The sequence below is a fragment of the Vulpes lagopus genome, chromosome 8, assembly GCF_018345385.1.
Source record: "Vulpes lagopus strain Blue_001 chromosome 8, ASM1834538v1, whole genome shotgun sequence".
In the NCBI taxonomy this organism is placed as follows: domain Eukaryota; kingdom Metazoa; phylum Chordata; class Mammalia; order Carnivora; family Canidae; genus Vulpes; species Vulpes lagopus.
The window spans coordinates 54,615,969-54,632,933 of NC_054831.1; the positions used below are offsets into that span (position 1 = coordinate 54,615,969).

Sequence of the window (16,965 nt, forward strand, 5' to 3'; positions counted from 1 at the left end):
CTTGATCTTTATGGAAATACTAAACAAACGAAACATTCAGGGTCAGAAAGGATAGGATTACATGCTTAGAAATGTTATGAATTTTGTGAAAAGATAGATCAAATTATAGGGCCAGCCAACCTCTCTTCACTTGTAGCTTCAAACACTCCTTTTCTGGAGTTGAGTGGTTTTGTTTGTTTGTTTGTTTGTTTGTTTAATCTTCCCCTAGTGTTTGCAAAGCTGGTGCCAGGTCCCATGCCAACCTAGGTCATGAACATGGTATCACTGATTTAATGAAGGTTTGACTAAGAAGGGAGGCAGCAAGGCAGATGGATAACAGGACAATAATAATGAAAGATGCATATTTATGGACTTCCAGAAGCACAATTTTTTTTAGTGCAACTTGATGGATTCCACATTTTTCACATTTTCTTCAGCCATCTTACAGATTTTTTTTTCAATTCTTCCACAAGTCTCAAATGCTGTTTTTCCATGATTTGTAATGCCTGTTAAATTGTCACTGGCTTATGTTTGTTTAGACACATATGAAATGTTTATATTCTTTTGGCAAGTAGTAGTTCAGATTTTTTAAATACTGTGCCTGCAAGTGAAGCCAGGATGTGAAACGAACCAACAGGAGATCCCAGGCAGTTGGCAACTAGAGAGTGTTTATGGGTCAGTTAGGTGCTATCACAAAACCCATCAGTCTGACCAGTGGGGACTTTCTTCTAAGTGGGAAATGTATTTGTAGGCATAACCATTTCTTTAACAAACCTTAATTTAGTGCATTCTTGAGGTCAGATTGCATTCAACTTGAGCTTTCCATGTAAAGTTGCAGTAAAGGCAGCCCCAACCACTTCTGGCCCAGCAAGACAGGGAAGAGAAGAGAAAAAACTCAGCAGAGCAGAGCTGCCCTGCCATGTGGGCCATCCCTTTGTGAAGCAGAGGGCATTCTGGTAACAGCTCTTTGGGATCTGAGCTCCTCAGCTCAGTGTTACACATAGAATCTATAGGTCTAAGGCTGGAAGCAATTTTGCCATGATGATGTTAGTTTTGAATTTGATAGATTTAATTTAAATCAATGTCGGAACACGAGGAACTCTCAACATTAGAGATGAGAGCTGCAACTTCACCCACTTATTTCCATTCCATGTCCATCAGAATTGCCTAGATCTCACAGGAACATTCTCTCTGGCAGTGGTAAATTGAGGCAGGACTGTGTATCTGCTGACCAAGAGAAGAATGACCAAATGCTTCAAGAAAGAGGTCAATAGACTATGGCCATTCATCTACTGCTCTCCTTGACTTGGGAGTCTTTATTTTTTTTTTTAAGATTTGTTTATTTGAGAGAGAGAATGCACAGGGGGAGGGGCAGAGGAAGAGGGAGAGAGTAACCCCAAGCAGACTCTGTACTGAGTGTGGAGCCCAGCACCGGGCTTGATCCCAGGACCCTGAGCTCACGACCTGAGTCAAAACCAAGAGACGGTTAGTTTTGGCTGACTGTAACTGACTGAGCCACCCAGGCACCCTAGAAGTCTTCTTTTTAACTGAGAAGCCATTTCAGGACCACAGGAGCCAGTAATGAAGACAGGAGGTTTGTTCTTTCTGAGGCTAGAACATTTTGCAGGTGACTTCTCTAATCTCACCACGGTGCTTTTATGACATCACTTAAACAGAGTCAGGGTGAAGTAAAGATACTTAAATTGAAATATTTATTTCCTTAAAACTATAACATAATTTTCCCTCTCTAACTTTGAGAAGGAACATTGGGAGGGAAGGAGGACAAGGTGACATGAACACTTGAACTTATTACAAATCCTAGGGTGTGATTGCAGAGCATCCTGGGTCCGGTTCCAGTTCATGAAACCTCACATCCCTTTTTCCACTCAGACAGGTCCTTGCCCTCACAGTGTTTCTTCCAGCCTTGCCTGGAGAGGAAAGGGAAGCAGGAGCAACAGAAAGAAGCATGACAATCCAAATATTCATAGGTTCAAACCATAGGTAATTAACCAAAACAACCAGGGGCACCCAGGATTAAGTTTTGTTTCTGAGATCCAAGAACTCTATCCTTTTGCCTTAAGACTTTTCTTTACTCCGAGTCCTTAATAGCTTCAGCAATAGTAAACAACTCATATAAGGATGAGTCATTTAGTTAAACACCTTCACCTCTGAAAATTTGGGTTCCCCATGTCGGTGACCTGATTACCTATATTCACAGGAAACCCAGCCTCAGATCACAGCGAGCCACAGAAACTGTGTCTCTGCCCTGTCCTAGGGAACTTTCCCGCTAATGTATGGTGTAACTGGCATGGTCATTTTTCTCTCACTGCTGTCTGTTCTGTCTCCCCACAAAACGTTGCCCTAATCCTCCAAAATTTTGTCCAAGTGGAGAGCAAACTCATGCTTTTTCCCTCTGGTGCATTGCCTTCACCAGCAACTCACATCAGAAAGCACCTCTTGCTCTGTTGTTTGGAATACCTTACTGTGAAAAGCAATGGCAAATCACCATGGCCCATACTGTCTCTCCTCTGCTTCGAAGCCCCTTTTGCCCTGTTCACTGGACACCCACCCACTCATGGGGAAGGGTACAAACAAGGTCACATTAACATCATTGGACCTCTCCGCAGAGGTGAGTGTGCCAGGGCCCGCTGTAGCTGTGATGAATGGACGCACCGTCGGTTTTGGCCATGTCAGCCAAAGTCCCTCAAGGAAAGCCTCTTACCAATAGTTCATCCCTTCTGTCTCTTTAGCAATTTTCTTGGCACATAGAATTGCATCTGTCAGATCATCTGTGATCAAGGCTGTAAGAGAGAGAGGAGTATAGTATTAGCTGAGACTTATCTGAGGGGAAGCCCTGCTCAGGTTTCCTCCACTTTTCTCACTGTTTTTTTTTTTTTTTTCTCTCTTTTTCTTTTTGGAACAGGAGGGTGGGAAAAGCTTTAAGCCATATTCTTATTTTTGTTGAGCTTCCTCACAAATCAAAGAATTTTTCTTAAAAATTTTTATTTCTAGAATAGCCACATCTTGGCTTCTTGAAATTTCAATCCTAAAGAGTTTTTGGAAATATGTTTAGAATAGGGACAGGAGGGGAATGTTTTTTGTGTCCTAAAGAAATACACAAGAGGACAGTACAATGTTTTCTCTACTTGGGTTACTTTGACACATATGATCTCTTTATAGGTAAATATTAAACTTGTCTATTTAACTTTCCAATGTGTGCATTAAAAAAAATTCTATCCAAGGTAGTTTTTCATATGCAATTTTTTTTTATGTCAGGGCCATTAGTCTGTTATTTTTCTGTGGTTTTCAGACATAACAGATCTTCTGATTACAAGTGAATTCATTGGTCTCAGTATTCTTTCCTGCTTGCCCAGAAGTGGCCTCAAAATGCTCAATGCAAACATGATGGAAAAGGCAAATAAATAGAAAGTCAACATCACTTTTGTTGCATGGTGGGTTCTTCAGAAGTAAATACAGACATGGGCTTGGGGTGCAGAGTATTTATTAGAGATCCATATCTGTGAAAGAAAGGGGGCCGAAGCAGGACTGGTCAGATGGAGATGTCCAGTTGTGATGCAGGCCCATCGAAGTTGCCCAAGTTGTGTCCGAATGGCTAAGTCTTTATGACTCCTGCTCACTCAGTCCCTGGATGTAGACTGCCCAAGAGGGGCACAATGTTAGATGGGGCAGTCCTCTGCAGCTAAGAGAATCCTAAAGGAGGTGTCAGGTAGGCTGTCTATGAATCACACAGATGCCATTGGAACCAGACATCTTCCCCTTAGGGGAATCTGGGCAGTCCATCTCTCTGCCCATCACCACCGCCAATCAAAGACATAAAGCCTACACCATTTGGTATCATTTTTATTTGTCAATGAGACAAAGATTTTTGACAGATAGGGTAATGTTCCATGTTGACAAGGGTACAATGACATAGGCACTCTTCAGAAGTTGCTGGTAAGAGTAAAATGGGTTCAACTTTTCAGGAAAACAATTTAATAGTATGTGTCAAAGAGCCTTAAAGTGATTCTTATCTTTTTGCCTAGTAATTTTCTCTTTCTGGATCTATCTTAAGGAACTAATTATGAATCATGATAAAGATTTACTTACAAAGTAATTTACTGCAGATTTGTTTACAAGAGGAAATTTATTTCCAAAAGGAAAATACCTAATTGCCTTATAATTAGGGGGGGTTCACATTAATAATAATACTTCCATAGAATGAAATAAGGTGCCATTTAAATCATGTGTTGACATGATTTCCTAATAATGGAAAATGCTCCCCTTATAAGGTTCTCAACATTGTAAAAATATCCTCCTAGAGCCACACTGTATAATATGGTGGCCATTAGCTACATGGGACCATTTAAATCTAAATTAATCAATACAATTAGAACTTCAGTTCCTCAGTTGCTCTCACTACATCTCAGATGCTTTATAGCATCTTTATTGTGGCTAATGGTTCTCATAGTGGATAACCAGAGAACATTTCCATTGTCACAGAAAGTACTATTGGACAGCACTGGTTTAGAGAGAAAATAAAAAGATACCATAATCACCGATATTTGAAGGGTTAGCTCTGAATTGTGCAATCACTGGATGCTTTTCAATCTTAACTGCATATTTCCAAACTATTTACAATAGAAACACATTATTTTTACTTTCAGAAAAATATAACCTAAAAGAATAACGTTAGTCTAAATGGATCACTACAATACAAAATTATTTTGTAAACTCAGTTGAAAATGGAGTTTTTTTTTTCTTGAGTATGCCTGTTTAGTTGGGAATTTGGTTGCTTTCTCAGATAAGCTTAACTAGAAGATAAAGGCAGTGATAGATTTCTTTCAAGCAAATTCAAAGTCTTGGTTTTTAAAAATTCAAAACAAAATTATATTAACCAAGAGAAAATGAACAAAAGATATGACCTATAGGTGATAACAAATTGAGATAATCTGCAAATTCACTAGCATTTGATACACAGTGAAAAATTAAGCTTTGTTAGCTTATAAATCTTTCGCCTTATTTCTAGAGAGATGAGTAGCTACAATAGTAATTGCTGTTCCTAAGAGCCAATCTTTATAGAAAAGTTACTCTGTGTTTAGTTCATGTTAAATCTCTCCATGTATTATCTCTGTTCGGCCTCGGAACAACTATGAGGGTGAGTAGCATGATTAGTCCTTTAAACTGAAGTCCACACCCAGTGCATGAGCCTGCATTCAAACCTGGGGCTTAAATCCTATTGTCTTCTATTATTTCATTCCAACAACGCAGACACTTAAGCAAAGATTCCTGCTTATGGAACACTATATGCTAATGAAGTTGATAATAAAAATATAAATACCTTATTAATTTTAAGGAATTATTTCTCTATTAGGAGATTATCCAAACTTAAGTTCTTGGCACCTGATACGTGTTCAAATTACATAGAAACACTTTGTGCTGACAAATGCTCGGTAGGTGCTGAGATACTGTTTGTGTTAGAAAGTGGTTGGAGTCTGTTTCCTAGGGGAAGAGGGTCCAGTGGGGCCTCAAGGGGTGGAAAGGACACGAAGCACGCATAGTGAAGAGGAAATAGCATTCTTTGTGCTAGGACTGGAGCATACCGAAGGTGTGTCCCCAAAGCAGGAGGCTTGTGTTTGGGGGAAGGCAGGTTGCTTGGCGGGAGATGCTATGGGCCACTGCGGGAGGAGGATGAGATGTGCCAGGTCCAGGTGGCGGAGACCTTGTCAAGGTCGTTTGTCAGTCTCCCACTTTGCCATAGCGTGTTGTTGCTCTAAGGAGATGTTTTGAAAGTGCTAGTTGGACATGACTTTGAATTGGCTTCGGAAACTACGTTCAGGAAGATGGGGGCTGGGAAGGAAGGGCCTGATGCGCTGAGCCGTGAAGACACAATGGGACGGCCACAGAGGGGCAGCAGAGGGGCAGGAATGAGTCAAGAAGGCAAGTATTTATAAAGGTCGGTGCCAAGAATTGCTTCTGCTCAATTTACTTTAAATAGACAAGTCTGTGCAGCCCAAGGGTTCTGTTGCACAGCAAAGCATTGTCAATCTGAATAGCTGATTCTCTCACATCAACAACGGAAAACAGCAACAATCTACACGAAAGGAACGACTTATTTTCAGGTAAGTTTGTTCTGCTTCCAAGTCTCTCTGCCTCTCCCAGCATCCTCTTGCCTCCCACGTACAATATCACTATCAAGCCCACAATTTACATCTTCTTCCTCTCTCTGGAGTGACAAAGGCCAACTAGAATACCAAGCTGAGGAGAAATAGAGATTAATATAAGTAGACGAGACAGATACAAGAGACAAGAATCACCTCCCTTTTCCTTAAACATCTCTTACTTTAAAGAGGTCTATGCTGTCGGAGGAAAATAAGGACTGATACTATGTTATCGTGTGTGTCTAAATATGTGTGTGTGTAGACACACACACACACACACACACACACACACAAATATTCTGTCCAAATAGTTTGGGGAAGGTAGGCAGGGATTTTGGAAATGTGACTTGGTATGGGAATGAGGAGATAGCATAGCTTTGGAAGATGGACTGGAGGTGTGTGTGACTTGTACATGTGTGAAACATCATGTTTCTCATAAAGATACTCTAATGCTAACTCGTTTCCGGGTTCCCATGACAAATGTCCCTATGTCTGTAATACGTGGGACAGAATGACATTGTCCATAATTAAAGCTTCTCTGGCCTGAGGCTGAGGAAGGCCAGCTACTAAGGGGTGATTAGGATATAAAACCAACATCCTGTTTTCTATTTTAAAGCTGTCTCTAAAAATCCCATGCTCTTTATGATGAGAAAGCAGATATGAATGTTCCTTCACCTCTAACCATGAACTGTCCGACATTTTAATTTCCTAGAATTCAAGATTGCCTTGCAGATATATGTTTGCCCCAGACTTCCGTATTTGAAACTAAATTGAACAATATTAAATTAGTCAATTGCATGTAAAGTCAAGCATGGACATGATGGAGTAACAGATTTTCTTTCCCACTGTAAATAACTAGAAAACTAGACAAAACATATGAGCACATTAGTTTCAGGCATTAGGAAAAAGGCAAGGCAGGATCATGACCCTTGAGAGATAGAAACCAAATGAGGGGAGTCTTATGATTGCCATGACTTTCTGCCCAGAGGCACTTGTCAGACCAGAAAGGCAAAACCCAGGCAGGAGATGGCAATTTAAGTGGAGGAGACAAAGGTAGGAGGCCAAGGCAGCTGCAATTTTGTGGAGAAGAGTACCTGAGAGTAAAAGCCCACCCAGAAGAACACCAGAAATCTGCATAGGGAATCTACTGGGTCTTTGGCCGAAGGCTTAAACTGAGCTTGCAAAGAGCAAAACTCCATGAAACCAGTTAGAAAACAATTACCAGGGACCTGTACAACTTACAGAGCTCACACAGGCCTGGGAGACATTTGATTTCTGACTAGTCAGAAGGGAGAGATGTTGGTGATCCCTTCGATATTCAAAAGACACTAGAAAAGCCACACCTTGATAGTAAGATTAAATTAGCCCCACAGTAAAGATGACTGTCAAACTTCCCCACCACAATTTAAAAGCGAGTCTTAAAGGGGTCAAGCTGATCAGAATTAACTACTTGCCAAGATGAAATCCAACACTCCTTAAAGAAAGAAAACATAATCCAGACACTTAGAAATGTAACATATACTATGTTTAGTATCCAACAAAATGCTATTGTATGTGCAAAGAGGTATAAGAATGTGAGCCATAACCAGGGGAAAGATCAGTCAATGTTAAGACTCAGAAATGACACAGTTGATTGAATTGCCAGGCAAGGGATTTAAAACAATTTATAAAGCTGCTTACTTATATCAAAGACTTAAAGAAAAAGATGCATAAAATGAGGAAAATGAGAGATCTAAAGCAATTACCTAGCACTGAATATATACAATCTCTGAAATAAAACATTCAATTAATGAACTTAATAGATTAAGCACTTCAGAAAAAAGATCAGAGAACTTGAAGATATAGCAATGGAAACTATTGAAAATAAAACACACAAAAGGAAAAAGGTTGAGAAAAATGAAGAGCCTCAGTGACCTGTGGGACAACACCAAATGATCTAATAGATGCATCATTAAAGTTTTAGGAGAAAAGATGAAAATTATGAACTCAGAGATCCAAAATATTAATGAATAGCAAGCAAGATAAACACAAGAAAACACACATCATGATCAAATTGTTGAAAATTGGAGGTTAAAGGGAAATCTTAAAACAGAGGGAAAGAAAATAGAGACATCACACACAGGGGGTGGAAATAAGAAAATCACCAATTTCCTATTTTTTTTTTAAGATTTTTATTTATTTATTCATGAGAGACACAGAGAGAGGCAGAGACAGAGACACAGGCAGAGGGAGAAGCAGGCTCCCTGTGGGGATTCCTATGCAGGACTCAATCCCAGGACCCCAGGATAATGACCTGAACTGAAGGCTGATGCTCAACCACTGAGCCACTTAGGTGCCCTGAATATCACCAATTTCTCATAATAAACAAAGTGAACCCGAAGGCAAAGGGATATCTTTAACAAAATTAGAGAAAAGTATCTGCCAGCCTAGAATTTTACATAAATATCCCTCAAAGAGAAAATAAAATATAGACATTTTCAGATAGACAAAAGCTGAGAGAATGCTTTCCAGTAGACCCCCACTCCAAAAAAAAATATTGAAGGATTTTTTTTTAAGATTTATTTATTTATTTTAGAGACAGAGCGCATGAGCAGGGGGAGCAGCATAGAGAGAGGGAGGGGGGAAGCAGATTCCCCCTTTTATTTGTTTATTTATTTATTTTTAAAGATTTTATTTATTTATTCATGAGAGACACAGAAAGAGGCAGAGACCTATGCAGAGGGAGAAGCAGTCTCCATGCAGGAAGCCTGATGCGGGACTCGATCCCAGGACTCCAGGATCATGCCCTGAGCCAAAGGCAGATGCTTACCACTGAGCCACCCAGGTGTCCCTACAAGTAGCCCCTTTTAAAAAATTATTACTTAGTTGAGTTGACCATGTTTTCTGTCAAGATTCTTTCTTTAGGAGGTAAATTTTTTGACAACTTGCCTATCTCAAAATATATTCATTCTACACTCACAATATATTGACAATTCAGCTAGCATAGCAGTTTATTTATTTATTTATTTATTTATTTATTTTTTTTAGCATAGCAGTTTAGATTGGAAATAATTTTTCTTCGAGATTTTAAAGATATTACTCTATTTTCTTCTACCTTCAACTGTTGATATCGAGAAATCTGATGCTACTCTGATGCTTAATATTTCATATGGAACATGTTTTACTGTCTCTTTGAAGACTATACCGTATTCTATTTCTCTCTAGTTCTCTAAATTTCATGAGGATGTGCCTTAGTGTGAATCTACATTAATCAACTCTACTGGTTATGTGATGGCCCTTATAAATTGGAAACATATGCCTTTCAGTTCTGGAAATGTTTTTTAAAGATTTCATTCTATCTACTGTTTCTCTTCTATCCTGCTGAAAATTGTATTATTCAGATTCATTTATTTTTCTTATCCTTATTTCTCCTATTTACCATCTATCTCTCTCCTTTTCATTCTGATTTTAGAAAGATTTCCTTAATCTTATCTTCCAACCTATTGAGTTTTTTGTTTCTGTAATCATATTTTGAATTTCCAAGAGCTGTTCTCTAAATACTTTTTATAAAGCATCCCCTTATTTCATTGATATGACATGCTATTAATATGAAGATATCAATGATAGTTTCCTTTTTCATTCAAAATTTTCATTTCCCTGTATATCTGCTTTTGACAAGTGCCTTCTATCTGATTTTGGTTTTTGTTTTGTTTAGTTTTTGTTGTATTTTGTCTCATTCTTTCATGTTAATGACTCTTCTATGAAGCCTGGTGATCCTCGGTTATCTGCACTTATTCAAGAAAGAGAGACTAAAAAAAAACTGATTAGGAGTTCTGTACACAGATATGGGGATTCTCAACTGTGTATCTCCCTATAGAGAAGTCTGGAGACTTCATGGAGAGCTCCTACTCAGAATCGTTAGTTATTTCCTTTTCACCTGCCTGAATTTTCCAGAACAGAATCTTCTCTTTTGGAGAGTCTAGCCTGGCTTCCATCATTCTAGGATCTAAGTGGAGGAAACTGACTGGGACTATGGAAACTTGAATTTAATCTCCTGTGTCTTCACTATAGAACTCTCACATCTACAGGTTGCTGAATACTCACTCTGTCCAGAAGGGAAAGCTCCAGTATCCTGCCAGGATTGAGGAGAAGAAGTCAGTAGCTGAATGGAGTCAGGAAGGGAATCTGATGGCCTAGCTTTTCCTTAATTGGACTTCTGATTGGTCCTCCTATTTTCTACCTACTTTCATTCCAGTTTCCAGAATGATCTGACTCTGCTGATTTTTGAGCCCTTTTAGGATCCTATGGTTGCTTCTTGGCTTTCCCACTGTCAGTTTAGGACTCAAATTTCTCTAATTACTAAATTAGCCAGGACTTATCCTCTTGTTCTTCAGCTTCTAAAAGCATACATGTCCAGTTGCTGTGTTTAACTGGAAGACTCCATCAGCAAGCTCTTGGGAATGCTAATGATATTGACCATGGATGGGGAGGGATTTAAAAGTCATACCTCTAGAAGGTGAAGATACTGAAGTTTTTACCCAGAAGAAATTAAAGATGAGAAATATCTACTAGTCATTTTCAAGCATTTTATAAGTTTCTATGTATAAAGTTGAGCAAATTTGTTCTGAATAAATCCAAGAGGAAAAACTAGAATTAACAGAAGAAAGCTGTAAAGAGGTGGATTTTGATCCAACAAAAAAATGTTCTAAATTAGGAATTGGACCATAATTGTGTGATCTGCTTCAGGAGTTAGCATTCTGTCGTAATGTAGGTTTAGAGACAATTTGCAAGAAAATTAACATATTGTTCAATCATTCATACATTCAAACATATGTACTGGTTATCCTGTATGTGTCAGAGATTAAAAGTTTATTTCCTGTTCCTAAGGAGTTTGCCACAGAATACCTTAGAAATTTTTATTTTCATCCTTGCTCCTCATTCCCTCCATTCATTTATTCCATGAATATTTATTGAACCCCACAACTATGGCCAAGCATTAAGGATATATCAGTGAACAAAACAGAAAACCCCTGCCCTCATGGAGCTTACTTTGTAGAGAGAGGGGTAGGATCTGTTGAGTATCTCTTGCATGTTCTCCATGCCTCCAGACATGATCATCATTCAGGTCTTTCTGTCTCTCACTTCAACACTTGCAATGGCAATATATCATACTCTGTTTGCACATTAATCATTCTGGAGCAATGCTTAATCAACTGACCTCTGCTGATAATCTTATTGCAGGCAGAAATCAGTATATATAAGTCCTACTTGGCTTCCCAGGTCCTTCATAGTCAGGTAGTAATCAATCTTTCCAACCCCATGTCCTGTTATTTGTCTTCACATCCTCTTTGTTCCAGATAACACAAATGTCTCACTGCTCCCTGTGCATGCCTCATACCTACTTCCCACATATAACCTTTTGGCTTTTGTTGTTTCCTTTATCCAGACTGACTCTTCCCCATCTCTAAATGTCCAAATCTTACCTATCTTCCAAGTCTTAGATTAAGTATCATTGTGTCTACAAGACTCCCCATGACTTTATCAATGAATGTCTCTGCCCTCTGAACTTCTTAACACTCAACCTATACCTGTTTACAGTCATCTAACTCCATAAAGCATATGTTCTCTTTCATATATATGTGTGTCTGATGTTTTCTGCCAGCCTCAATTCTATGTACATAGATGATTGAAGTAGAAGCCTTGGAAGTGAATTCTAGCTTAATTTCTACTGTTTAAGAAATTTAAGTGTATTTATTTGTCTCATTCTGTATAAAGAAGCATAAATGCATAGTCTGAGTAAATTGCTTATGGAAAGCAGTTGGCAAACAGATTTCTCCTTCTTATCAAACATATTTAATGTCTCTCTGCATGAAAGGATAGTAAGGTCATTTGTCTACCCCTCTGCTTTCATGGTTGTTTCATAAAAACCATCCTAGAAGGAATAAGTCATCTTTGGGCAAGTAGGCCTCAGGACTCTGAATGTCACCCTGGGGAACTGTCGAATAATTGGCATGGTATAGACCTACTTGCACATCTGAACTCCAAGTTTTTGTTAAAGCAGAAAATGGGTGGATATTCCACTATCAACTTTCCTGCTTTTATCCTTGAGGACATTATTTTTGGAAAACCAAAACCGTACCTGAGCAGGCAACGTGACAGTGGTTCTTCTCTTGTAGCTTAGCACGTCTGCACCACGTGAAACTATTTATCTGAAAAATGCCATAGTCAATGCTTCCATCCTCCAGCTGGGTCTCAGCTGTTGTATTGTAGCGGCTCTCATAGTATGCCATGCAGATCCCTAGAGGGAGAAAAAGCCAGAAATGCCAGTAAAAGAAATGCATTTTTTTCCTCCAACTCTGCTCTTAGAGGAGAGTTCCCTTATATACATTACAATAATGCTGTGGTCCCAACAGACTTTGGGGAGGGACAGGGCAAGTAGCACACCCATGGGGCACTTCTGAAGCTGCACACCTAGTCAGTGGCTGCACCTGGATGAGACCAGAAGTCAGGTCTGCCCCTACCCCACCAGCAAGGGAGGCATTGTTTTCTCCTTCCCTTGATGGTGTCATTTGTGCAGGACTTCAGGAGTGAGGACATGAGGGGTAGGGAGGGAGAGAGGTATCCTAGAGAGCATCATTTGAAGAGAACATGTGGGTACCTAGCAGGGGCATCCCTGGTGGGGCAGAGCATGGAAGAGCTGGGGACAAACCAAAGCTGGGGGTGTGGGGAAATGTTGACATCTCAGAGGGCGTATCAAAGGTAGAAAAAGAACAGGAAAGGAGAAATCTCACAGTTTCCAAGGCTAAAACCCTGGTAATTGTCCAGGCCAGCCCTCGAAAATATTTTTGCCAGTTTACAGCGAGTGTAGATTTTGGGCTCAGTGACCATGATCAGACAGCCAATCAGGGCCAAGAGGCCGGCAGCCTTCATCCCCAGATCTGTTGGAGGCAGAACCTGTCAAAGATCAGAGTAGGTCAAACAATTTTGCCTTGTGCTGAGTCCTGAGATTAAGTCTGTTGCTACTGAGAACTTAAAAATATACCACGGTTGTGGGTAGCCCTGCCTAGATGTTTTCTGTTACTTTTATTTTTTATTTTACTTTTATTTTAAATTTTAAATTTTAGAAACTTCTTTATTTGATTATAATTGATAGTGTTATATTAGTTTCAGGTGTACAACATGGTAATTTGACAAGTTATACGTTTATACATTATGCCATGTTTACCACAAGTGCGGCGACCATCTGTCACCATACAACACTATTACATTATCGTTGACTATACTCTTTGCTGTGTCTTTTATTCCTGTGACTTATTCATTCCATACCTGGAAGCCTGTGTCTCCCTCTCCCCTTCATCCATTTTGCTCATCCCTCCACTTCCTGTTTATTTTCATCCTTCAGAACCAGCATGGGGAAAAACAAAGTACAGGAATATACAATGCAAGGAGGGAATGAGTGCAGGCTCTTTCCTTAATAATTTTCTACATGGGCACTTTCAAGTAAATGCTATTATGTTCTCAGGATCAGGTAAGCAAAGAAATGATCCCTCCTTTATTGATGTTCAGTTAGAAACCACAGAGGGCAATACACTTCCAGGATTCCCATTTAATTCTATGAATAGAAAAAAACAGAGTACAAAGAATTAAGCATTCCCTATGTATGTGGAAATACACACCCCCCATTTCAATCAGAGATGAAATACACATGGATCTGAATGGACAACATTAAGATTTATTATTTGAGTGTTTATTGAAGCAAGACAATTTAGCACTTTATGTTTCTTCCATTCTCTTAATACTGTTCCAAATGTGGAAGGATTTTTTTTTTCAAAAATATCAGGGTTATATTGCAAATGCAGTTTTCCTGAGCTCCTCCATCACTACTTTATGGGGGCCCCTAAAAAGTCATGATACTGACTGATGAGCAAGAGGAGACAGATGACCATGGGTCATGAGAGGAGGGAATGGTGGTGGTGGTGGGAATACAGAGGCCATAAAGAGACCCCCACTGAATCATTTAAAGTGGTTTCCACTTATAAACTAAGTGGCAGAGTGTTCCATGCCTTGTTGGCTATTGGCTTTCTAGAAGTGCTTCCTCTCTTGAAGCAATGTCTTACCCAAATACGGCATGGGATAGGAGTGGAGTGACATTTCTGATACTGCATGTGATATTCATACATATTTTCATCCAGCATCATTTTATGCATCTGCCTAGAAATTTCTAAAGCTATTAGTTTCCTCTCTTAGAGTTACATTCTCCAGTTGAAAGAAAGGTGAGGCTAAACACAGGCCTGAGTATTCAGAAAGGGCAGAAAAGAATTGCTATGGGGTCTTTAAAGTAACTAAGCAATAAAATAACAACATGTCGTCTAGAATATGTAGAGTACATACTGGTGAATAGCAAGGGTCAGCAAACCAGGCTTGTTTTCTTACGTGAAGTTTTATTGGAATATAGCTACGCCTACTCAGCAATAGAGTATGGCTGCTTTTCACGGGACTGAACGGTTGTGTTGGAGACCATATGGATCACAAAGTTTAAAATCCTGATTATCTGGGCCTTTTCAGGAACAGTCCCTGATCTACAGCAGTGAGGTGTATGCCAGGCACTGAGAGGGAGACACATGAGGCTTACTATGCAGAGCTTACAAATTAAGTTGGTTTCCATCCCTTGTCTTAGAACCATACTGGTAGCAAACAAAACAAGACCCCACAGCAGTGGTAGCCCCAAGCACAATGTTTGGTGTCCTTCAAGCCAGAGGTTGCCATTGCTTGTTCTTTGGGACAGGTGGCTTCATTGGAATACTTTAGGTCTTATCAAAAAGGCAGATTCCTGGTGCGTACCCCAGAGACCCCGCTCAGGTGATTCTGTGAAAGGAATACTGCTCTACTTACTCAATCAGTAACTGGCAGCTCACATGAGCTTCCTGCACCCCATGAAGCCATTTCTGATTCTTATAAGGCACAAGCAATCTGTCTTCAACCGGAAACCTTTCTTCAGAGCCTTAGAGAGAGAATTCTCAACTCTTGTTCTCAACTGCCTAGAGATTCTAGAATCCTATTTCTTGGTGCTTGGGTGATGACTGCATTCTGAGTCTTCCTTACCTCTCTTTTTTTCTTCCTCCTCCCCAGCAGCCCTCCTCACCACTCAATCAGCCAGGACTTCCCATCCAAGTGCAACCTTCTCTCTTAGGCAACAGTCTCCAAACTTGATCACAAATCCCATCAATAAAGAAATTTGAGCATGTACCTCCAGGAGGTATATATCAAATTATAAGTCACACTCATGTTCTTCTGTGCTAATGTTACATAAATTATAAACATACACAAAACTAAAATTTGAAAAAAGGATGAGATGGGGTGAAATTTAAAGTTTCATTTAAAATTACATTGTAAATTGTATATAGTACAAAATGCCTTGTTATAATTTGTTATTATTAATAATGTATTTTTAATGAGATCAGCAAAACAACTCAATTAAAACATAGGCAAGTGATGTGAAAAGGTATTTCATTAGAGAAAACATGAAGATGGCAAAAATCATAAAGAAAGATGGTCAACATCTTTTGTCATTAGGGAAGTATAAACTGAAACCAAAATGGAACACCACTCACATCTCTTAGTATAACTAAAATCAATAAGACAATACAAAATGATGATAAAGCTGTAGATAAGTGAGGAGTCTCATTCATCCATGGTGGAAGGCAAAATTATATACTCACTTTGGAAAACAGTTTGGTGTTTCTGACAAAGTTAAACATAGACTTTCCAATCACATCAACAATCACACTTCTGGTATTTATCCAAGTGAATTGAAAACTTCTGTTCACCTGAAAACAAGTTAACTACATTTATAACAATTATTCATAATCACTAAACACTGCAGGCAACCAGATGTTCTTCAGCAGGAGAATCTATAGAAAACTTGGCATATCTATTCAGCGGAATACTACTCTGCAATAAAAAGGAATGAGTTATTGATTCCCACAACATGGATAAGCCTCAAGTGTATTTTGCTTAATAAAAGAAACAACTCAAAAACCTTTATATTACAGGATTTCACTTATGTGACATTATGAAAAAGGCAAAAAACTATGGGATTGAAAACAGATTAGTGGTTGCCAAGGATTAAGCCTGGGATTGACTACAATGGGAATGCACAAGGGACATTTTAGGTCAGTGAAACTATTCTCTATGGTACTGGGTTAGTCAATACATGATTCTATGAATTTGTCAAAATCCATTGAACTATGCACCACGAAGAGGGAACTTTGTTGTATGCAAATTCTTAAAAAATCAACCAGGATGTTGGGGGAATCCCAGGATGTAATGCAGATTTTGACAAATCTAACTGTATTGCAAATGTGGGAGATAACCTCATTAAAGGGGGTGGAAAAAAGAGTTACTGATCCAGAAAATTTTCAAAACTGGTGTTTTCACTGGATCTTTCAGTCTAAGGACAAAAAGATCTGGGTATTGACACTATACAGTAGTCAGTAGATTAGTTTCCTACAGGAGTAAGAGCTAGCAATTCTAAAACCTTTTTACACGTATATTCAGATTAAACAAATGAATAAGTAAATTATGAATAATGGGGGCCAGATTTTACACTGTCAGAGGAGGAAGTTACAAATAAGCAAAAGAAGAAATCTAGAATGAACCCTGTGGTGCTGAATTAGAGTCAGAGATTATCTATCTATGTCTATCTGTCTATCTATCTATCTATCTATCTATCTATCTATCTATCTATCTGTCTTTTTTTAAAGATTTATTTTTATTTATGATAGACAGAGAGAGAGAGAGAGAGAGAGAGAGAGAGGCAGAGACACAGGCAGAGGGAGAAGCAGGCTCC

General features: G+C 39.1%; 1 protein-coding gene across 1 annotated transcript; it reads right to left on the reverse strand.

The window, feature by feature from the left end:
* Positions 1-1,837: 1,837 nt before the first annotated feature.
* LOC121498226 (lysozyme-like protein 1) lies at positions 1,838-13,063 on the reverse strand. Its single transcript, XM_041768327.1, has 4 exons — positions 12,908-13,063; positions 12,256-12,414; positions 2,702-2,780; positions 1,838-1,907 (listed from the first exon to the last, which is right to left on the reverse strand). Exons 1-4 carry the CDS (start codon positions 13,044-13,046, stop codon positions 1,838-1,840), a joined length of 447 nt encoding a protein of 148 aa, XP_041624261.1. The 5' UTR covers positions 13,047-13,063.
* Between the last annotated feature and the right edge of the window lie 3,902 nt (positions 13,064-16,965).

Excerpts from the sequence above, each read along its gene's own strand:
- LOC121498226 (XM_041768327.1), bottom strand. The coding sequence starts at position 13,046 with ATGAAGGCTGCCGGCCTCTTGGCCCTGATTGGCTGTCTGATCATGGTC. Across the intron at positions 2,781-12,255 it reads CTGTCACGTTGCCTGCTCAG|CCTTGATCACAGATGATCTG; the intron begins GTACGGTTTTGG and ends TCTCTCTTACAG. Across the intron at positions 1,908-2,701 it reads ACAGAAGGGATGAACTATTG|GCAAGGCTGGAAGAAACACT; the intron begins GTAAGAGGCTTT and ends TTTCCTCTCCAG.